Source organism: Sarcophilus harrisii, chromosome 5 (genome assembly GCF_902635505.1).
Source record: "Sarcophilus harrisii chromosome 5, mSarHar1.11, whole genome shotgun sequence".
Taxonomy (NCBI): Eukaryota; Metazoa; Chordata; class Mammalia; order Dasyuromorphia; family Dasyuridae; genus Sarcophilus; species Sarcophilus harrisii.
Window position 1 is genome coordinate 256639902 of NC_045430.1, and position 24750 is coordinate 256664651.

Below are 24750 nucleotides of genomic sequence, written 5' to 3' on the forward strand. Positions count from 1 at the left end.
TCTTAGATGAGATGCGTCCTAGGGGACTGCTGATATGTGCCCTATATAAGGATACTATAACACATGAGTCCCAATCTGAATCCTCCCAAGAGAATGCAAAGTGGATAAACATGAGGAAGAGAGCGTCAGACAAGGACTTTGTGAGTGAGGTAGGAGTCTGATCATGGGAATTTAAAAAGAGTAATTGTGAGTCTATTTATCACCATAGGGGGCTGCATTTGGAAACTATGTAATTATAATGCCTAGATGGTCACATTCTCCCTCTGTCAATAGGGTGCCTGTAAACTGCCTCAGTTTTGCTAATGATCTAGAAGACACTTGGACAGATTCTCTCAACTCTTAAAATATGAGTTATTATGTTGCAACATTGGAGTAGAATAGGAATTCAGCCCCAATCCAAGTAGCAAAATTTAGGATTATTAAAGAATTGATAGTATAATTTGTTGATTTTTCTGAACAGGAGGGGATTCCTTTTTCTCTCATTTTTCTACCTTTTGTTCATCCCATTAATAGATAAGTAGGTAGATAAGTGAATAGATATAGATAGTAAACTATCTACTACAGATAGTAAATAGATATATAAATATAATATAAGTAAATTGATGTGTCATTAATAGAAATACACAAAGATAAATAAGTATATAGGTAGGTAGGTAGAAAAAGCAGGTAGATGATAGGAAAACTCAAAAAACAGCAATATATTCACATTTCTATATCACAATAACTTCTGATCTGATTTGTGAGAATATTCAAGCAATGTTACAGATAGGAATTTTTCTATACCTAATAATAATTAAGAATTAGTGACCATAAAATTCATTGTCCTGCAACAAACATAGCAATAAGTGATGGGTTCTGTATCATTGCTATATTGGGAAGCATGAATACCACAGGCTAAATCCTCAAAGCTTTTTTCAGAGCCTAAAAGAAGTTTTTCCCTTCTGTTATACCTTTCAAGAGTCAGAGGCATCCCTATACTATGATGAGACAAGACTTGGCTCACCATTAGAAGAAAATGCTCCCCCTTGATGAATGTGTCCAGGAAGTTTTGGTAAAGCACTCGGGAAATTTAACCCTATACTTCTGTTGTTTTCATAATAATTTGTTTTGATTTAGAAATATTTGATCTGGCCTTTGAAGGAAGATGAACTTCTTTTAGGCAAAAATGAAGCAAAAGTGGGAAACAGACTGCAAAACAAGAAAATGGAAGCTGAATTGTCTGGTTTGGCAGGGACATAGAGTGTAGCAAAGTGAGAAAGCCTTTGTTGAATCTCCTTGGTGCTAACATCTTCTTTTGCCAAACTACCATGCATTAATTTTTCTTCATATTTTATTCATCTTGAAATATGCATGATGTCTCTTCCATTAGAATATAAGCTATTCTCTTTTTGATTTTGCAACTTTACTGCTTTGCATAACCCCCAATTTATCATTATTGATCAAATAATACTTGACAGGTAAGCTGGTTTATATGATAAGGAGTTTTTTTGAACTATATTATCCTAGAAACCCCTGTATTTTTAAGTTGAAGACTGACATTCCCAGACCTTGACAACCATGTAGAAAATGAATTGGATGGGAAAGCTTGGTGACCATGAAGAGACCATTGCAATACTTCAGGCAAGAGGGATGAGGCAATGAATTAGTATGGTGATTATAGAAGTGGATGTTAAATGAATAAGAGTGATATAGAATTGACTAGCCTTGGCAAGTTATTGAATCACAGAGTTAATGAGCTTTAAAATCAGGAGTATGGTCTAGAGAATTGATTTTAAAGGTACTAAGGCCTAATTTTCCTGTCAAGGGAATGAGTCATTTGTATATCCTTTTGCATTAGTCTTATTTCTCTTTCCATTTTTTTCCTCTACCTTTACTACTTGGTTTTCAAATTCCTTTTTGAGCTTTTCTATGGTTTGAAATCAATTCTAATTTTTCTTGGAGGGCTTTGGAGGTAGGACCTTTGACTTTGTTATCATATTTTGAGTATATATTTTGAACTTCCTCATCACCATAGTAGCTTTCTTTGGTCGGAATATCTTTCTGTTTCCTCATTTTCCCAGCCTATTACTTGGCTTTTAACTTTTTGTTAAATTAGGGTTCCGTTTCCAGGGTGGAGGGCTTCTGTGCTTTTGTGCAGTTGTTTTTAAAGATTGTTCTAGAGACCTATACTATGAGCTAGCACTGCTATCCAATTCTGAGTATGGGCAAAGCAACAGAGTCCTGCCACAGTGCCAGCAAAGGGGCCCTTGCAGTGTTCCTCTGACCAGCTGTTCTGCCACACAAACATACACACATACACAAAACTGTATGCTGAGATCTCTGAAAGCCGCTGAAGTTGCTCTTGCAGCTAGTATTTCTGCTGCTATCATAATACTGCTGCCTCTGCAATTGATTTAGTGACTCTCACAGTCTGATCCTGGGCTAGAACTCCCCTCAGACTTTAGTGCACCAAATCTTACCTGCAGAATTTTCCTTGACTTCTGTGGGCTTAGAGATCTGGAGATCACAGCCACTGGCCTATTCCTGCTTTTCTGGGCCCAGTTAATTATAGTGAAAATCCCTTTCACATATGAATTGGGCTAGGTGACTGCTAAAGTTCCTTCTAACTCCGAAATTCAGTGATATCATTAACGAAGAGCCTAGGGACTGTTTTCTTTATACACAATCATGTCAAAATAAAACTATCTACTTTTTTAGTATTTCTCCAATCACCTCTTTCAAGGACTTTGTAATTAATAAAAGCATACATTGTCCTATTCAAATGAATTAAGTATAAATTTTAATTCAATTCTTGGCATCTGAAAAAAAAGTTATTGAGAAAAGAGGCATAGAGGATAGAAATGCTCTGTTTTATTTGGAATACATAAAGCATAATGGGATAGTTTATTGGGGGCCAGCCTTAGAGTGGTGAAGTTTTCTGACATTTCCTAGCTGTGTAGGGTAAGTCATTACCTTCTTGCTGCCTTAGAAGTTTCTCCAGGACTAGAAGTCACAGACTTCCTGCTTGCTGATCTTCACAAGTGTTAATTAAGTTCAAGAATCTTGTCACTCAATCATAAAGCCCCACCATCAAAGTATCTTTTATCAGCTCTGGATTACTGTATGTCTGTGTGGTGATAATTGTTATACTTTTTGTCCCTGTCATGACAATAATTATATAGTCTGTGCACGAGACAGTATGATTTTTGATGATATTATAAGAAATTCTATAGGCTATTCAATTGGACCTGTCTGGGCAAGTCACATAAATTAGATTTACCTCAATCTACTGGAGAAAGAAAGAGGAAACCTTTACAGTATCTTTACTAAGAAAACTCCATGGACAGTTTTGTCCATGGGGTCATAACAGTCAGATAGAGCTAAACAACTGAATAGCAACATTCTACCTGTCTATTCCAATCAGCTAACATTTGGAAAGAGACTACAAAGAGAAAAATTAAACAATCCCTGCTCTCCAAGAGTTTGTACTCTTCTGGGAGGAAATGATGCATGCATAATGCTGATAAGCATAATGTAAGCATCATGGGAGAAAAAGAAAATATCAGATAAAATATTCTAGGAAAAAAAGAGTAGAAAGATTAATAAGTGGGAGGATTTAGGAAAGCTTCATGGAAAAAGTAACACCTGAGCTGATTTTTGAGGAAAGGTAAGGTTCTAAAAAGTAGTCATGGATTGATGAGTGCAATCCAGATAGAGGAGACACTTTAGGCAGAGGCATAGAGGCAGTAAAATTCAGAAAACAGTGAAAACAGTGTATGATACAGAGGATATATAAAGATGAGTCATGTGAAAGGTAATTAGTCAGGTTGGAAAGACAAAGTATTGGAGAGAGAATAGAAGTTTTAAATGCAAGATTAAAGGAGCTTGGATTTTTCCTAAAAGAAATAAGGACCCACTGAATGTTTTTGAGCAAAGGATGAGCAAAGTCAAGCTCTTGTTTTAAGAAATAATTTTGGCAACTGGGTTCCAAATTTAGCTCAAGAAATATAAAGCACTTGCTAAGCACTAAGCACTGTGTGAAATACAATGTTAGACATTGGGGATACAAAGACAAAAAAGAACATTACTCTGTACTCGCTACTTTCAAGGAACATGAATTTTATTGGGAGGCTCCAACATATATACAACTAAGTAAAAATAAATTTTATATATAAAGTAAAACCAAACAATTCCAAGAAGGAGAGTGTACAAGAAACTGGAGGGATCAGGAGTGATCTCTTATAACAAGGGGATCTTAAGCTGAGATTAGAGAAAGTAAAGGATAATGCAAGATGAAAATTATCAGGGAGAATATTTCAGAAAGAGGATCATTTGAACAAAGGGATGCCAGCCAAGATGGAATATTCTCTTGACAGAGTGAAGAAGAACAGTGAAAAGATGGGTTTCACTAGAATGGAAAGGAGTAATATGAAACTAAAGGGAATAATATGAAATGAGATTGAAAAAGGTAGTCAGGGACCATAGTGTAGTTATTTTTAAAGGCCAGAATGAGAATTTCGTGCTCTATTTAAGAAAGAATAGAAAGTTGATGAAGATCTTAGGGTGTGAGGGAATCAAATTAAATCTCAGTTTTAGTATTACAATTGATCATTTTGCATGACAGAAGTGATCAGATCAATTAGAAGGTCATTATAAGAGGTAATGAGGAGCTGAATTAGAGTAGAGGCTATATTCAAAAAGAAGCATTTGAGAAATAATGTAAAGGAAGGATGGGCAAAACTTAATATGGAATTTGAAAGAAGGAGAGAAGAATCCAGAATTTTTATGTAGTTATGAATGTGGGTTACTGGGGTTGATGGTATCATAAAGTGATTTGCAGATATGTAAACATATACATATAGAATAGAGATAAGTTCAAAGAAAAATATGACTAGGTCTGTATCAAGCAAGTAGAACTTGAGATGCCCAGAGAACATTCAGTTAGAGATTACATATACTTGGTAATATGGGAGTATAGCCCAGAAGGAAGATTAAGATTGGATATAATTATTTGAGTCAGAAGATCCTTAATTTAAAGGAGAAAATGACCTACGAATATTCTAGTTCCAATTCCTTATTTTACTAATGAGGTGATTGAGGATTCATGAGGTTAAAATCACTTGGGTAAAATGAGATAGGAGTAGGATTAAAACCTAAGTCCTCTTTCTTAAAATCCAGTAGTCTTTCCACTACACTCTCTTAACTTCAGAGTCATCTTCACAGAGATGATCATTGAGCCCAAGAGACCTGATGAAATCCCAGGGATGGAAATATAAAGAAGGAGTCAAGGACAGATAAAGATTTAGGGACATCATAATGATTAGGAAGAAAATGCTAAATGGAAAAATTAAAAATTAAATATCAATAAGAGAGAAAGAGACAGAGACTGAGAGAGACAAAGACAGAGTACTAAAGCCAAAGAAGTAGAAAGTCTCCCAAAGGGAGACAGTGCTTCATACTGTCAAAGGCTATAGAAAAGTTGAGAAAGAAGAAGACTAAGAAAAGAAGTCATTTAATTTTGTTGTTTAAAAACCATTAGCAATCTTGAAGAAGCAGTTTCAATCAAATTTGGGATCCCAACAAAATGGAAGGAATTTAGGAATGAATAAGAGCTTATGAATTTATATAGAAATTAATTATATAAATATAGAAATGTTTATATATAGATTCAATATAGACATTAATTAGAAATCCTCTACATGAAAGGGAGAATATATAAGGACAATATGTTGAATGAAAGATAAAATCATGAGAAAAGTTCCTATGATTTTCATTTTTTAAGCCAAAACAAGATCCGAATGTGTTTATAGGCAGCAAATGAAAGAATCATGAATGGGGGAGCATTCTGGGAAGATGGTAGAATAGATCAGAAAATTCCACACTTTCCAGATTCCCCCCCACAAACAGAACAAAATTGCATCTCAGGGTGAATATAGACTGATAAAAGACAAATAAGATTTGGGAAAGAATAGATGTCCTCTGGGACAACTGGAGAAAATTTAAAGGATTTAACTGCTGTAAAGTATAACACTTCCAGATTACTTCAGCAGAAAGTATCAACTGAGTGCTCTGTGGCTAGCTGGGATCAGAAGAAGCCTCCCCTTGAATCACAGGACCTTTTACTTCCCAAAGAGCAGGGAGACTGAAGGAACCTCTGCTGATTAGGAACTTCATTGTGGCTGAAAGAAGGAGGAACAAAAATACTGGGAGTGCAGAAGCAATGGGCCAGATGCAACATCACCCATCACCTCAAAATTAGGTACTTATAGTAATAATTCTCATTAAAAGATTAATAGGCAAAGAAGAAAGAAACCAACCATAGAAACTTACTATGGGGAGTTTAGGGTTCATCTTCCTAGGGGAACAGTGAAGTAAAAAAGCTTCTTCTACTTCAAAAGAAAAACACATTGAAATATTATTGCTAAATTTTGAAACCCCTCAGATTAAAGAGAAAATTCTACAACAAACAAACAAATGAAAACAATTCAGGAACCACAATTAAAATTGTACAGGATTTACCAACAAGTACAATAAAATATCACAGGTTCTGGAATATTATATACTGACAATCAAAAGAACTAGGACAATAGCCAGAAATATCATATCCAGCAAAATTAGCTATGATATTGAATAAAAAAGTGGACATTCAGCAAACTTGTAGATTCTAAGGACTTTGTTTCAACCAAACCTGAACTCAATAAAAAATTTAATATCTAAGAGCCATCATCAAAGATTAATTTCAAGGAACTTGACAAGGACAAGTTGTTTATGTTTTTTATATGGAAATACAAATCATATATTTAAGAGTGACATCACTCTCCAAAATCTATAAAGTAATAAAAGGAGAGAGAATGGAATTAAATGGAGTATAGAAGGGTGTGTAGATATATGGCAGTGGGACAAAGTAGGTAGATTAAAGGGGATGTAATAAAGAGGGAGGGAAAGAGTGGGGAAGAAAATAAGGGAGGCTTCATGGATGGGGAGAAAGAAAGTAATAGCAAGCCAAGTTCAGGAGTAGAATTAAAGTATAAGAATTAGAAAGTATAGGAAATAAGAGATGTACACAAACATAACAAACATAGGGCTAGTAATCATTTATCTCAGACAAAGCCAAACTTAAATATTCAATCAACAGAGAAATTTTCATTATATATCAGCCAGATTAATATTGTTTTAGATACATGTGCACATATATGTAATGCATACATATGTATGTTTGTATGTATATACATGTAAGTGTGTATGTGTGTATAGAGAGACATATGTTTGAATATAAATGTACATAGATATGTGGATATAAATGCACATGTAAATATATCTGTGCTTAAATGTAGCCTGCTTAGTGGAGGTAAGACGCAATGAAAAGGGGAAAAAATTAACATTTTTAAAATGTACATCAGAAAATAAAAAAATTAGCCAAGAAGTAAAGAAAAAATGCACAGTCATGAACATAATCTCTTCTATTATTATATATGCTTTCTTGAAATGGAAATTTATTATTACATATTTTGAATCCTCCATGATGTTCTGCTGGATACATGATAATGTTTTGTTTTGTTTTTAATTTTTCTTTTTTGTCTTTTTTTGTCTCTTTTGGCTTTTTCTTATTTTGTATTTAGTTTTAAATAAATAAATATTTTTAATAAGAATCATGGATAAAGAAAGGCTTAAGGGGAGCAAAAGATAAACGAGAAGGTAAATTATAGAATGATGTACTGAAATGGTATCAAAAAAAAAGGAAAGGAAGAGAGAATGAGAGATGATGAAGAAGAAATATAAGAAGAGAACTGAGGAGATGCTGGTACTGAAAAGTATTGTCTATCACTGAGAAAATTGAGAGGGGTGATGTAGGAGGACAAAGGAGAGAAATGTTGTGAATAGTAAGGTCTAATAGAGAATCATTCAGGAAAACAAGAAAAGAATATTAGGGCCTAGTTGAGATTAACAAACATAAATTCGTAATAAACCTAATCAGTATGATTCTATAACCTCCTTCAGGGGATGTTTAGTGTCACTTACAAAAAATGGAAAAGGGATGATGTAGATAACCCAAAGCATAATAGTGCAGAGTAATTTGCAATATACTGTTAAAGAAGTTAACTCATAGAGGGGGACTCATATATCAATGTTAGAGAGAAGGACAAAGTGGTTGAGATTAACTGAATCATATTGAAGATTAAAATAGATTCAGAAGAGGTGAAACAGAAAAGACTGAAGGATAACCAGTATTAACTGATGAAAGGAACTTTGGGGATTCTTTATCATGGCAGTGGAATAAATCCTAGGTAATGATGAAATCAAGACTATAGTCATAAGTGTATAAATGTATACTTATATACACTGTATATAAGTGAGTTGAAATAAAGGTAGAAGTTATGGAAGTTTAGGATACTGATAAATCAAAAGGGTAAGGTGTTCAGTGAGGTAGTACTATGTATGTGTGCTCGAGTTCTCAAGTGTGAGATAAGTAATTTGAACAGAGAAAAAAACTGCTGAACTTCTAAAGACTATAGATTAACTCCTGAAGTTCTTCAGAATGCCACAATGTAAAGTCAAGAGACTTAGAATAAAGCAGAGTAGAATGAAGAGACTAAAACAGAAGTTAGGAGATCCTAGAAGGTATAATAGAATGATAATGGATAACATGGATCATAGAGAAGTAGGAAAAAAGATAGGGTGAAGTGATAGGAGAACATATTCATATCAGCAGACATTGAATGTGGTGACTGCAAGTGCTCATTGTCTCTATTCCCCCAAAAGATTAATGTCTCTGCTAATTCTTAAACTTTGATAAGGTAATGATAGCATCTTGTGGTACTTGGCTGAACTCATACCTTACATTCTCTCAAGGGTTTTATCTTAAGATATTTGGGCATATATAAATTTGTTGTTTTTCAGTGGTGTCCAATTCTTTGTGACTCCATTTGGGGTTTTCTTGTCATACTGGATTGGATACTGGAATGGCTTGCTGTTTCCTTCTCCAGCTCATTTTACAGATGAGGAAACTGAGACAAATAGGATTAAGAGACTTGCACAGGATCACATAGCTAGTAAGTATTCAATTTTGAACTCAGGTACTCCTGCCTTCCAATCTAGCACTGTATCCATTACATCACTTACCTGCCCTATATACCCATAACACACACAGTCAGCTTTTAATTCCTGACTCCCTACATGCAAAGACAAGACCTCTATACATGGAAGCTTGAGATCTGAAGCAAGCCATCAGCTGCAACCAAAACCTACTGTAAACCTGAGACCTCAAAGGAATAGGAATTTTGCTGTTCCAAGCATACATGAATTTTAGATGGTTTGGAATAAATTGGAGAGGAAAGAGACCAGTAGCAGGTAAACCAATTTGGAAGCTATTGTAAGAGTCTAGAAGGGCAGTATTAGAACTAAGAAGTGGTGATATTTGAATGAATGAAAAGAAGGAGGTAAATTGAAGTGTGCTATAGAATTAAGATCTGAGTCTACATGATTTGAGAATTGATTAGGTATGGAGGAAGGGAGATAAGGAAGAAAAGAGATCAAAAATCACTGCTAGGTAATGAAGATGGTTAAAGGAGAAAATAGTGACACTCCCAACAGAGATAAGGAAATTAGGAGAAAGGATTTGAGAGAAAAATAATGGTTCTTATTTTATACTTGTAGAATTCAAGATAATAAAGCCTCTATGCTTTTAAATGCACACTTCTTTTTAAGAAGGTGTGAAAGTCATGTGCAAAAAATGTTTGTGGCAGCCCTTTTTGTAGTGGCTAGAAGCTGGAGGCTGAATGGATGTCCATCAATTGGAGAATGGCTGAATAAATTATGTATGAATGTTATGGAATATTACTGTTCTGTAAGAAATGACCAGAAGGATGATTTCAGAGAGGCCTGGAGAGACTTACATGAACTAATGCTAAGTGTAATGTGCAGAACCAGGAAATCATTATACACAGCAACAACAAGATTATATGATGATCAATTCTGATGGATGGGGCTCTGTTCAACAATGAAATGATTCAAATCAGTTCCAATTTTTCAGTGATGAAGAGAGCCATATGTACTCAGAGAGAGGACTGTGAAGGCTGAGTGTGGAGCACAATATAGCATTTTCACTTTTTCTGTTGATGTTTACTTGCATTTTCTTTCTCAGATTTTTTTTCCTTTTTTACACAATTTTTCTTGTGCAGCAAGATAACTGTATATAAATATGTATAGATAGATATTAGATTTAACATATTCAACATGTGTTAGACTACCTGCCACCTCAGGGAGGGGGGAAGGAGGGAAAAATTTGGAACAGAAAGTTTTGCAAGGATCAATGTAGAGGGTCGCAGTCAGTGGGGAAACTCTGGGTAAGGTATAAAACCCTTCAGCCCAGAGGAAACCTGCTGACAATGTTTGGTTCAGCTCCCCATCTCCCCTTAGGGCTTTCAGTCTTCCTGAGAAGTCAGGGGGCAGTGACAACCAGTGTTGAGACTGAAGCAGAGTGATACCAGGTGCCAAACTACATAGCAAGTTGTTTATGTGGTCCTACGAGCTCAGAGTTGTTTTTGTTATGTTATAAAAAGGGGAAAGCCCTTGAAATAAATGACTCTATTTTCCCACCATCCTCAGGAGTTCTGCCTCATCACTTCTCCACTAGGAAGGTATACATTAATCACCCCTGTGTGGGGGCTCTAGAAAGCAATGGTATGTTTTGTCACCCCAGCTTGGGAGCTCTAGAAAGCAGGAATCACCCCAACTTGGGGGCTCTAGAAAGCAGGACACAACACAACAGATCAGTGCTGAAAAATTGCCCATGCCTGTGTTTTGTAAATAAAAAGCTATAATAAAATAAAAAGAAGAAATAAAAAATCTTACAGAAAAAGGTGTGAAAGTGAGATATATTGATGAGAACTTGAGTCTCTGAGACAAAACTGTAAGGAAAGGTCATGCAGTGTTAACAGTCTTGAAATTTATGAAATGTTCTTATATAGCTGATAGACCTGCAGTTCAATAGTTTTCAAAGAATTGTAAATGAATTTTTCTCAGAAGGATTTGAGTGGGCTGTAACATATACCAGATGGGAGGAACAGTAGATAGAGTGTTGGTCCTGAAATCCAGCTCTGATTTCAAATCTAGCTTCAGAACAGCTCACAGTCATGTGAGCCTGGACAAGTCACTTAATTTCTACCTGCCTCAGTTTCCTTAATTGTGAAATAGTGTAGTAATAGGAGCTATCCATGATCAAATGAGATTTTGTTTGTAAAGTACATAGCACAGGACTCGGCACACACTAGGGACTTAATAAATGCTTTCATTTCTTCCTGCCAATGAGAAACTTCAAAAATCATGATTAAAAGATGACATAAGGGAAATGTCTGATCAAAAGAAATGATAGGCTGGTCATATGATAACATGAAAGATGAGGTGTGGATCATCTATGTATTCTGCTGGTTTGCTTGAAAGACGGACTCTTCTATTTTGACAAAATCATGGAAAATGTCATGGAATGAACAAAGTCTAAAGATCCACCTAGATCTAAAGTTAGAATCCTGGAAGCCAGAGATATGAACAAAAGTCACACAGGATGGGAGAGGGGAACATGGCAACACATACTTTAGTGTCAGTCTGCATCATTGAATACAAAGGTCATTGGGGAATGAAAAGTGTGTTCAAACTCTCTTAATGCCAGGATGGAGAGATTGAAGCTCAGATAAAGAAGTTTCAAAGAAGTCAGGAACATGCAGGCTAAATGCACATGACTAATATTGGGACACAAAAAGGAAAATTAATATAGAAGCTTCATCAGCCTTGGTAACACAAAGGCTTTAATACCTGATTTGGGGCTTTTGACTCCCATGATTTCATCCTGATATATTGAGAAACAAGACTGGAAAATTTTGGGTTTTCCCCTCCAGCTTTTTAAACTCCACAGCTGTACTTCTACATTAAACTGCATACAAATAATTAATGAACCGAGTCTTTAAAAAGCAAGTTGCACTTTTAAGCAGGTTAAACATGCCCTATGCATTTTTATCCATGCAGTTTTACTTAGCAAACTTCTTCTTCCATAGACAAATACCAAGGTAAGAGTCTGTCAAAGTCAAATCAAACTCACAAAATGGAAATTGGTAAAACCCCAGTTCATAAGATTTTTATTGTTTTTGCAAATTGCTGTAGACCATAGTACAATCAAAATTAAGAGCCATGTCTTAGATTATTTCTGGAATTTCTTAAAAGGTGAAATATAAGATAGAAAGCCTATTAAGTGCTGGTTTAGAGAAGATTGCTTTTCTGGTCAGCTATTTATTCAGTCTTCATTTCATTTGGTACTATGACACATACTTCTTCCTCTCTCTCTCTCTCTCTCTCTCTCTCTCTCTCTCTCTGTGTGTGTGTGTGTGTGTGTGTGTCTCTGTGTTTCTGTCTCTAGTCTCTATGTCTCTTTCTCTCTCACTTTCACTCTCTCTTCCCCTTTATCTCTCTCTCTAACTCTTTTTTTAGAAAAATTTACTTTTGGAAATTTTTGACTCTAGCCTGAAAATATAGAGTATATTTTCAAGAAAATGGATCACACCTGGCTCTAAATTGACTGATAGTGAGAAGAGTAATTGGTGGTCAAGTTTTAGGATGTATAACTAAATGTCATTAAATTCAGATAATAATAATAATAATTAACACTTATATAGCACTCTTACTTTTGCAATTTACATGTTATGTCTTTTGATCTTTGCAATAACCTTTTTAAGTTAGTTATTGTATAAGTAATAATATTTTATAGATTAAAAAAAGGAGTTAAGTGACTTATCCAAATCCACACAGATACTAAGTATTTGAGGCAGAATTCATAATCCGTTTTCAGAACTTCAAGTCCAACTCCTTTATCAGAGTGCCAACTAAGTAGCAATAATAATTGCTCACATTTTTATAGAACATCTGTGCAGGGAGTGGAAAGAATATTGATAATCTGTCCTGAGTATTAGCTGTATGACCATGGAAATATTTTTTTGACATCTCAGTACCCCCAGACAACTCTACAAGCCTTAATTGTAAAACTGGTTCAGATCTGAATTGTCTCTTAAAGAATTCCTCCTTGTTAGCTTCTTACATGGATAAAATCAAAGGTCCAATTCCACGTTTCCCAAAATGAAGTTATTTATGTCAGAATAATGTAGTTCAAGCCCTTACTCTGTTACTGTCAGCGTATGTGTATGTGTTAGTAAGCAAGCTACTAATTTTCTCTGAACCTCAAGGTCTTAGTCTACAAAAAGTACAATAATACTTGTATTCCCTAACATTCAGAAATATTTTTGTAAAGCTTAAAATTCTATGCAAATATGAGTTAGCTTTATCATCATCATCATCATCTTCTTCTTCATTTTCTCATTGCATTGTGAATTATAAAGCTAATTTATTAAGTATCTACTATATGACTAGAGCTTTGTACCCTCAAGAAGTTCTCTCATTTGATCCATCAAAACACCTTTTAAAAAATGGACAATTATTTCCATCTTACAGCCGAGGTGTTAGGTTCTAGAATTTCAAGTGACTCAAAAGGTCATATGGATAGTAAGTGGCAGAACTTAGGTATTCTGACTCCAAATCCAAACTGAAGAGCTAGAGAAGTGAATTGATTTCCCTGAGATCACAAAGAAATTGATGACAAAGCTTGGATAACCTAAGCCTAGAAATAGAGAAATCTGCATTTAAGCTGAGATATTTTGGCTTGATTTTTGTACCACTCTAGTTTTAGAGAAGCAGTATGGTAGGACAGATAGCCCAATAGATCTATAGTTAAAAAGAACAAGACTAAAATTCTGCCACAGAATATGACTGGTTTATAACCAGGAGCAAACCATTTAAATTCTCAATCTCAATTTTTCATCTATTATAAAGGAATAATATGTGTATACATACATATATATACATATATGTTATGTTAGTATATAATAATTATTATATTATCATATGTTATATAATAATAATAATATAAATAGTTATGTATACCAAATGGGATGACCTATGTAAAGTAGCTGATGACATGGTAGATAGAGTGCTGGGCCTGGAGTCTGAAAGACACGAGTTCTTATCTAGTCTCAGGTATTTACTCACCCTGTGACTCTGAACAAATCAATCGTATTTGCCTCAGTTTCCTTGTCTTTAAATAAGCTGGAGAAGAAAATGACAAACCACTTCAGGATCTTTGTCAAGAAAACACCAAATGGGATCACCAAATAAAAACATCTGAAACAACTCAACAACAAAAATATAAAGTCTAAGTAAAAATTCTAGACACCATACAAAAGTGAATAAATGCTAATGGGGATGAGGATGACGATGATGATGGTGATGTTGCCTTGGTCCATCTACTTTCTGAAGATGGAAGAATTAGGCTTAATTGTTTATTTCATAAAAAGAAAAAGAAAAAACCTCACCTCATTATCAGGATTTTTCATAAGTCAAGGTGTGCTCAGTATAAGATAGTTTCTTAAAATAGTGTCCCAATATCAAGCAGAAATTAAAAAAAAATAAATGAATGAGACTGAAAAAAGCAAGAATGATGAAGATAAATGCTGTATTTCTATGACTGATTTCCAAAGGTAGTATTCTAATTGATTATGCAGTTGGTGATTTGAATGAAATAAATTTCTATTGATCTTGATGCTTTATTTTTAAAATAGTTTTTTTCCTCTTTAGAGTTATATCAGTTAAAGACGGTTCTTATGCCTTGTTTTTATTTTTTCCTTAAAAAGAGAGAGAAAGAGAGAGAGAGAGAGAGAGAGAGAGAGAGAGAGAGAGAGAGAGAGAAGCTAACATTAAATTAAATGATTTTTTTTCTTTTGCAGGGTCTTCATTTTGGTGCCTCTTAGACATTGTCCCTATCAAAAATGAGAAAGGAGATGTAGTACTTTTCCTGGCCTCCTTCAAGGATATAACAGACACAAAAGTGAAGCTGACTCCAGAAGACAAAAAGGAAGGTTTGTACGGTTTTTGGAAAACATTAACAGATGGAATGCATTTTAAGACTGTTTACTATGGGGAATATAATTTTAGTGCATCAATGATAAATATGTACGATTGTTGACTGTGAGTATTCAGTCTGCTCATAATCAGTGAATTATGGGATAGTACTATCAGTTTAGAGTTAGAAGGTACTATAGAGACCGTCTGCTCCATACCCTTCCTTTCTAAATGAGAAGAGGATTTTGAAGTGACTTGTCCAAGATCACATATAGGTGGTAAGGGACAGAGCTGGGATTTGAGACCAATGTATGTCATGGCATCATCTCCCTGATGTCATTGTCCTCTTCCAGAACAAAGGACAAATACCTTTGTTTATACCTTCTGTTTATAGGAAACAAGAGAAATAAAATAACACTCTGTGGGCTCCCTTTAAAGTATTCTAAATGAAAACTCACTTTAAGAGAACTGCTTTTATTTCATCAGAGAAATAGATCCAATTTAAAGAGATATTGAAATTTAAGAGAGACCAAGGAAGCAGCCTATTCACTGTAATGGAGATTTGTTTCTTCTGCCATTGGAAGTAATTGGGAAGAGATACTGTATTGGCATTTGTAATAATTTGGGACCATTGGGAAAAACTTTTAACAGTTTTCACTGAGATTCTGTCCCAGGCTTTGTAAGTTTTCCCTTATGTCATCATTTTCTTTAGCTCAATAAGCAGATCACTGGTTTTGCTACCAGCCAAGAAATTTGCCTTTAACAAATGCTGATGATGCATCTTTCTAAAGCTAAAAGTTTGTGTTCTGTTCAGGCATCCTAGTAAATCCCATGACAGGGAAGAGATTTCCAAAAGGGACCTTGAATGGGCCAGTGATTGACCTATCAAAGATTCTACTTTCCCCACCCCCAGTTTGTCACAATTATACATGACTAATGAATCAAATACCTTGATAGGCACAGGAACCGCCAACTGGGTTCCCTTTCTATACCAGTTGTCATGTACAGGGGGAACTAGATGCCTCAGTAGATAGATCACCTAATTTGGAGTTAGAAAGATCTAAATTCAAATTCAGCCTTAAATGCTTATTAATTGTGCTGTCTCAGATTTTTTATCTATAAAATGAGGGAAATGATAGCTTATTTCCCAGGGATATGGGAAGAATAAACCGAGATGATATTTGTAAAACAATTTCTAAATTTTAAAGCATTATATAAATCCCATTATAATCATCATGATCATCATTAATACTATTATTAACTAGAATGTGTTTATTAAAAATGTCATAACTGCCTAACATTTTATCTTTTCTTCAGAGAATTACTTAACCAGTAGCTCAGGGGAAGGTAAAATATATTTGTCTTGTGTATTATCTGTGATTGAAACTCTTCTTCCCCCCAAAAAGCTATTCAGTTATTATACATTCATTTCTTTGTCTTTCCTGAAGCTTAGCTAATTCTTGGAAAATATTCTTAAAGGCACATGCGATTTTGTAGGGGGATGTATTTCTGATGTTCTCATCTTCATAAATGTGGTACTGGAAGAGATTTTAGAGGGTTTCCAGTCTAACTTCTTCCCCATCATCTTACATAATGAGAAAATCAAAGTGTTTTATTCAAAGGAAGGTATAACCATGTTGTCTCCCCAACCCAATTCAGTAAACTCCAAAGATGCCCTAGTGACTCCAACATCAAATATAAAATTGTCTGTTTGGTTTACAAAGCCCTTCATAACCTCACTCCTTTTTACCTTTCCAGTCATCTTATATCTTATTCCTTTACACATAATTTGACATCCAATAACACTGACCTCCTTCTGTTTCTCACAAGATACTCCCCATCTCTCAATTCTAACATTTTCATTGACTGTTCTCCATGGTTGGAATTCTCTCCCTATTATTTGTACCTCCTGGTTTCACTGGCTTCCTTCAAGTTTTGCCTTCTCCAAGAAGCCCTCCCCAGACCTCCTTAGTATTCTGAGATTCTGTCCAATTTATTCTCTATATATCTTGTTTATACATTGTTGTTTCATGGTGCCTTCATTATTAGACTGTGAGCTAATTCAGAACAGGAACAAAAATTTGCTTTGTCTTTCTTTGTATCCTCACTGCTTAGCATAATGCCTGGTATTACATAGTATGTACTTCTTAAATGCTTCTTGACTTTGTTTTGACAGAGTCTCAGAAAGGTTAATTGATCTTCCCAACATCATTCAGGTAGTAAGAATCAGGAATTTGTATCCAAGTGCCCACACTCCAAATCCAGCACTCTCTCTATGGGATGGAGATCTGTTCTGTATTGTGTGGTACTGAGCATCACTCCATCCCCCAAACCTCCATTAAAAGCAATTGAACAACCATTATGTGTCCTAGGAGACAAGAGCTCTTTAGACAAATGAAGGAGGATATATTTAGAAATGCCTGATGGGCTGTCTTTCTGCCATCCTCCTCCATTTTTATAAATGAGGAATTTGGAAAGACAATAGGTGAGAAAGGACTAGTTAGACATATAAAACACTTACCTATTTTCTCACACTATCTGCTTTGGGGGCTTTTCTTTTTCAACAGATTGCTAGAATAGTATCATTGACCTGTTTCACAGAAAGAATGCTTGGTGGATTAGCTGCTCAAGGCAATTACAAACCACTATGTGCAAGCCTTGTGAAGTTCAGCTGATATGTCAAAGGGGATGTTCTTCAGAAGAGGGCTGGATATTTACAAGAACGTATTTTGACATGGGGGGGGGTTTAGAAACTTTGAACATATATTCTGACTTTGGAGAAGAATATTTATTTTACACTTCTAAAGAGAGATCTGAGCCTTTGACTTCAAGGAGAGGTTTATTTAATATAGTGTAGTCACCCTCTCTGTAGCTTTTTTAAAGTAAAAAAAAAAATAGAAACTATACTGAGAAGCTAAGGATAGAGGCTGACGCTGTGATATGATTTGAGTAAGCATTCTTTGTCATGTCTGACTCTTCATCCCATTTGGGATTTCCTAGCAAAAATACTGGAGTGGTTTGTCATTTTCTTCTCCAGATCATTTTACAGATGAAAAAACTGAGGCAAACAGGAGAAGTGACTTGAACTGAGAAAGATGAATCTTCCTGATATCAGATCTGGTACTTTATGCACTGTGATTTTTTTTATTTTTACTTATAGTTTTTTTTATTTTTTTCAAATATGTGCAAAGATAATTTTCAGCATTCATCTTTGCAAAACCTTGTGTTCCAAATTTTTCTCCCTCCTTTCCCCTATTTTCTCTTCCTTTAGTTAGCAAGCAAACCAATATAGGTTAAACATGTGCAATTCTTCTAAACATATTTCCATATTCATCATGCTATATAAGAAAAATCATATCAAAAGGGAAAAACCACAGGGGAAAAAAACAAGCAAGAAAACAACAACAACAAAAGGCGAAAATACTATGCTTTGATCCACATTCAGTTCTCTCTCTGAATGCAAATATACTTTCCACAGCACAAGTTTACTGGAATTGCCTTGAATCACCTTATTATTGAAAAGAGCCAAATAGGCATTTGTTTTTTTACAAGCAGATAAATGTCCAGTATATTCATCAAGACCTTAGTTCCGATCCTCTTCAAATGTTCCCTAGCTATGAAAAGCTGGGCAACTCACTTCAACTCTCTGTGCCTCAGTTTTCTCACCTTAAAACTGGAGATAAAAATAGTATCCACACTGAAAATTTTCAAGTACCGTATATATGCTAAGTGATTTAAAGAAACTGAGATTAAGGAAAATTCTGCCAAATGTATTTTGGCAACTTATCTGGAATTTATGGTCTTAGAGAGTTTCTTGGGGTATTGAGAATCACAAAGCCAAGAAGCTGGAATTGAAGTCAAGTCTTCCTAGCTTTGTAACTCCTTCTTTAGTCACCAAACCAAGCTGACCTTATGTAGTCATAGAGTTTTAGAGCATCACAGACCATCTGAGACCACTGGATCTGACTAATACATGAAAAGTGTCCTCTCTTCTACAAATGGCCATTTACCTTTCACTTAAGACCTCCATGGAGGTCAACCTGTCCTACTTTTGTGTACTTCTTATTGTTAAGAAGTTTAACTTGCTGTCTTCCTTGAAACTCTCAATCTTTTCATTGCTCTGAAATTATTCCTTCTGAGGCCCCACTTTTTATTGTTGTGAATTTATGAAATCTGCATGTGTATATTCTTGCAGATATTTGTTTATATACCTTATTTTGACTTTAATGAATCCACAGTGCATCCAAGTAAGATCTAACATAAGGTGAAAATAATCAAAACAGAGCAGATTGTTCACAAGAAATCTCCAATACAGCAATGAGACCAGAAAGGAACAAAGAAGGCTGCTTTTTAAAAATTATTTATTCACAACTACCACCACTAACATGGCACTTCAGATGTTTTGAGTGTTGTTAGCATGTCAATTTTATATTTATTTAAATATATATACACATGCAAATACATGTATTGCATATATATATTTGTGTTCATATATGCACATGTTCACATATATCACAATATTTATGCATCTGTGACATCAGATTTTTTTAATCAGTGATATTTGATACAAATATTTTGTACTTAAACATTTCTAATGACTATGTTCATGGAAAAGCTTTTAAGTTTTCTATCATCAAAATTATTTCTTTTGTCTTTTATAATTCCTTTTATTCCTGGTTTGAGTAACAATTCTTCCCTATGCCATAATTTTGAAAGGTATCTCTTTTTTCTTTACTTTGTCACTCCCTGGTTGGGATGTCAAAGCCTTTTTGTATAATAGAAGCTATTAGAAATGTGCCTTTTTTATTTTTGCAAAGACTTTATGCAATATTAGAATCAATTGTGCTTTGAATTTTTAATAGAATTCACTTGTAAATTCTTTTGGTTCTAGAGTTTTGTTTTGTTTTCCCTTTGGGAGTTCATTTGGGAGTTATTCAAATTATTTTTAACATTGAGTTATTTAAATGTCTTATGTTTTATTATGTTAATCTGGGTTTTTATATTTTATAAGTACTCATCTATTTCCTCTGTTTTGTGGTCTAATTGGGCAAAATAGCTGCAATAATTACCTTTATCTCTCCAAGTGTTGTTAGCTCACCTTTTTAATTTTTATATGAACAATTTGCATTTCCAATTCTTACACTTTAAAAAATATGACCTTTTATTTACAGACCACATTTTCATGTCAGTTTATTATGGTATGCTGTATGATTTCTAAAGCTAATTTATATCAAGCTCTTTTTCCAGTTTTCCAAGCTGAAAATGTCAAAAAGGCAGACTTTCTTCAAGTAATTAATTTTCTTGGATTTATCACATTTAAACCAAATGTTTTCAATTTATTTATTTTTTATTATTTACATTACACCCTACATATAATTCTGAAAGCAAATCCTTTTGAATTATTCTCTAATTTAATAGATCAAAGATTAGACACATCAAGTTGGTAATATATGTTATTGGTTATATTGTACTTTGTTGACTTCTTCTCCAGAGCCTCTGAAATTGTTGTCTAGACTTAAAGCTGAGTCAACTCTGACACCTATGTCAATCAAAAATCCAGCTCCTCCTCTTGATTTGTTTCTGTTGTATCCTCATTCTCACATTCAAAATAGATCCAAACTTTAATCCTGTAATCTTTGACTCCTTTCCCATCCTACTTCTTATCTTTTACTTCCAATTGTTCATTTAGTCTTTTTCATTCTTAAAAAAATATCTCTTGCTTCTGGCAAGTCTTTTTTTCATCTCTACCACCACCACACTGGTTCATTCCTAAATTCAGAATCTCTTCTAGTGTTCGTCACAATTATACATGGTTATATGTATATATATATATATATATATATATATATATATATATATATGTATATGCATGTAATATATATGTATATGTAATGTGTACATGTGTATGTAATATACATGTATATAATATAACATGGTTAATGAAGTGAATACCTTGATAGGCACGGGAACCTTCAACTGGATTCCCATTCCATCCTAGTTGTCATCTACGGGGGAACTAGATACCTTAGTGGATAGATCACCTAAGTTGGAGTTAGAAAGATCTAAATTCAAATTCAGGCTTAAATGCTTATTAATTGTGCTGCCTCAGATTTTTTTTCATCTATAAAATGAGTAAAATGATAGTTTATTTCCCAGGGATATGGGAAGAATAAAATATGATGATATTTGTAAAACAATTTCCAAATTTTAAAGCATTATATAAATCCCCTTATAATCATCATGATCATCATTAATACTATTATTATTAACTAGACTGTGTTTATTAAAAATAAGTCATACCTGCATAACATTTTATCTTTTCTTCAGAGAATTACTTAGCCACTAGCTCAGGGGAATACCATAAATATATTTTATTTAGTTTTAGCAAGTCATTGATGAATTATCTCAGCATTTTCTACAATTATTGTGGAAAAGCTAGAAAGGGATTTTAGCTTCTGGTACAATTAGATGGATTTAGGATTAGCTGAATAGCTGGATTCAAACAATACTTATTAATGGTTCAATGTAAAGTTAGAAGGAGGTTTTACTGAGTGACCCAGAAATCTGAATGTTTGGCCATATGTTATTCAACTTTTTTTTTTCAATGACATGTTTATAAAATATATAATTGCTATAAATCAAGGAAGTATAGTTAATACAATGAATTACATTCAGGATCTAAGAAAAATACTTGCTTGATGGGTTAGAGCATTCGGCTGACTGATGGAATGAAATTTAACGAATTTAAGAAATGGAATTCATGAGTAAAAAATACAGAAGGTGTGATTGGACAGTGTATTGAATGGAAAAGATTTTCAGAATTTAGTGGATTGTAGTCTTAATATGCAGGATAATTTAGAAGCTAATTTATACACATCTACACATACACACACACACAAACACACATCCACATACAAACACATTTGTGCTTAATGGTAGCCAACTCTAGGACAGGAAGTGGGAAAGAAAAAAAATTATATTTACAAGTCAATATTGTATATTTGAAAGGAATATATAGTATATTTGCAGTTTCGTGTACAGTCATCTTTTTTTCTTATGCTATGATATGAAAATGCTTTTTTATTTTATAAAGTAAAATTTAAAAAAAAATTAATGCAAACTTGGCATTTTTAAGAGAAGCATTAATTTGCAAGAATAGGGAAGACATTGTCCTGTATGCTTTTCTGGTAAGGACTAATCCAGAGTATTGTGTTCAGTTCTCAGTGTCAGTATTTAGAAAGGAGATTGATAAGCTGGAGAACATCCAGCAATGAACAACCCACATGAAGAGCCTTGACTCTCTGCCATCTGAGTCAGCTGAAGAAATCAAGAAGGTTTATCTTGGAAAAGAGGATATACAGGAGACATAATGACTTTGTTCAACTCATTGAAATGTTATTATGTGGAAAAGGGACTGCTTATATTTGTGCCCCCCCAAAAAAAAAACCTAAGAATAATGAGTAGAAGGGCAATTTAGATTCAACAAAAGGGAAAATTTATAAACACATGGAGTTTCCCAAAAGTGGAATGGTATCCCTTAGTTTATAGAATAGTTCACCTCATTGAGCATGTTCAGGTAGAAGCTGGATTGCTAATTATTTGGCATCTAGAAGTAGGAACTTGTTTCAGTATTTATGCTCAATTAGGGAGGACTGAGGTTCCATTCTAAGAGTCTCATCTAATCTAACATATATTGTTATTGTTCAATCATTTCAGTCCTATACAGCTCTTCTTATTCAGGATTTTCTTGGCAAGCATACTGGGGTCCTTTGCATTTCTTTCTCCAGTTTATTTTATAGATGAGGAAACTAAGGAATATAAAGTTAAGTGACTTGCCTGGGGTGTTTGAGGCCAGATTAGAACTCAGGAAGATGAATCTTCTCTACTACAGGGCCAAGCATTCTATCCCTACACTACCTTGCTACTTATTTATCTTATATGCCACTATTAAATTGATGTTCCTAATATTTTAGGACCTTCCTAGTATTTAGGACCATGTGTCATTTTTCTCAAAAACCTTTGTCTCCCACTTTTTATAGCAGAGAGTCCAAATTCCCTGGTTTATCCACAGACTGGCTTCATATGACTTTTCAGTTTGGTCTCCATCCATTCTCCTTCCTGAACTCTTTAGGTACAGTTGAGTTGGTCTAAACAGTCTCTATTTAACATATTAAAAAAGCAGCATGATACAATGAGAACAGCTTTGGTTTTGGAGGCTGAGGATCTGGGTTAAAATTGAACATCTGTTACGTCCTATAATCTGAGGGACCTTCCGCATTTCACTTAATCTCTTCAATCCTCTGTAAAAGGAAGGAGTTAAACACAAGGAACTCCAATATCCCTTCCATTTCTTTGTCTGTCTCTCTCTCTCTCTCTCTCTCTCTCTCTCTCTCTCTCTCTCTCTTCCCAATCCTTCTCTCTGTCTCCCTCTCCCCCCAATCCTTCTCTCTGTCTCCCTCTCCCCTCTCTTTATCTCCTTTTCTATGTGTGTGTGTGTGTCTCTTTCTCATCCTATAAAAATCTCATACATCACTTTTTTTCAAATTTGTGTTTTTCTCATGTCAACTGGAGTACTTTATTTAAGCTTTCATGTGATCAAATCCAGAGTGACCATTTCTTCATTCAAATTAGAATAGCCTTATTGTGTATAGGATTTTGTGACATTTTTAATATTGAACAACCATTTTTCTTATATTTTTATTTATATATTCAAATTTTGTCCTTTATCTTCAGATTATGAATACTTTAAAGGTACTTAAATGTGTGCTTTCTACTCTATCTTTTATAGATATAGATGATATAAATATAGTTATATGCATTCCTAGAGTCATAGAGTCAAAAAAAATCATAGATGTATACCTTGAAAAAATTTTAACCTCCAAGTATTCTAACTCCCTTATGAAATACATGAATTTAATATATGAGACCCAGAGAAATTGTGATTCAGTCAAAAGCATTCTAGTAATAAGAGTATAAGAGCAGTGATATGAACCTTAATCTTTTTGCTTCAGATAGAGTGTTTCCCACTGGTCCATACCTGTAATCATAGGATGTTAGATCCAGAAATATTTAGTTATTTAACTTTTTTACAAATAAGGAAACTGAGATTTGGAGGAACAAGGAAACTTCCCCACAGCAGACACTCAATAAATATCTGGTTAAAGAGCTCCTTTTACATCATATTTAAGTTTTGTCTTCCCTTCAAAATTTTGCCAAGCTTCTGTACTCAGCTCAATTTCTCACTTTTCCCATTCCCCTCCTCATCCCCCGAATTTTATCAGTTGCTGTTTTGTTTTTCACTCACTCCATATGAGTATAATGGCACATGACTAGTATCTGGGCACTTAGCCCAGTTTAGTTGATTTTGTTGTTGTGGGTATCCCAGATTTAGGTTTAAATGGATGATTTGCAAGAATCTTTTGTCAAATATATGAATAACAACACAAGTTGTTCCAGTAGAAAGAAACTTTAATTACATTTTCAAAAAACAAGTAGATTATTTAAACTCAACTTCAGAATTTAGGCACAAATGAAACGATCATTAATGGTAACAGTGATGGTACTTTAAAGTCTTGTGACAGAAATTTCTTGGAGATGAAGAAAGACAGGATTTGGCTATTTCAAATAGAGTCTCTATTATCAGATATTTGTATTGTTTTTACTGATGCTTCTGTGTGGAAATATTCCACTCTGTGGTGGAATGATAATTATCAGTAGGTAAAAATAGGCGTACTGTCAATAAGATGTTAAGTGTTAAATCTAGCCTCTTTTGTATTTTTAACTGTCTTTTAAAGGATGAAAGGGAGTCTTCAACGTTTGGGGATTGAAGGGTTGGGT

General features: G+C 34.3%; 1 protein-coding gene across 1 annotated transcript in view; it reads left to right on the forward strand.

Annotated features, from left to right (window-relative positions):
* KCNH8 (potassium voltage-gated channel subfamily H member 8) overlaps window positions 1-24750 on the forward strand; it is a 381840-nt gene that overhangs the window by 128788 nt on the left and 228302 nt on the right. The window contains exon 3 of the mRNA XM_003772021.2: window positions 14799-14930. Coding sequence (XP_003772069.1) covers window positions 14799-14930 — 132 coding nt within the window. The remainder of the gene's footprint in view (window positions 1-14798; window positions 14931-24750) is intronic.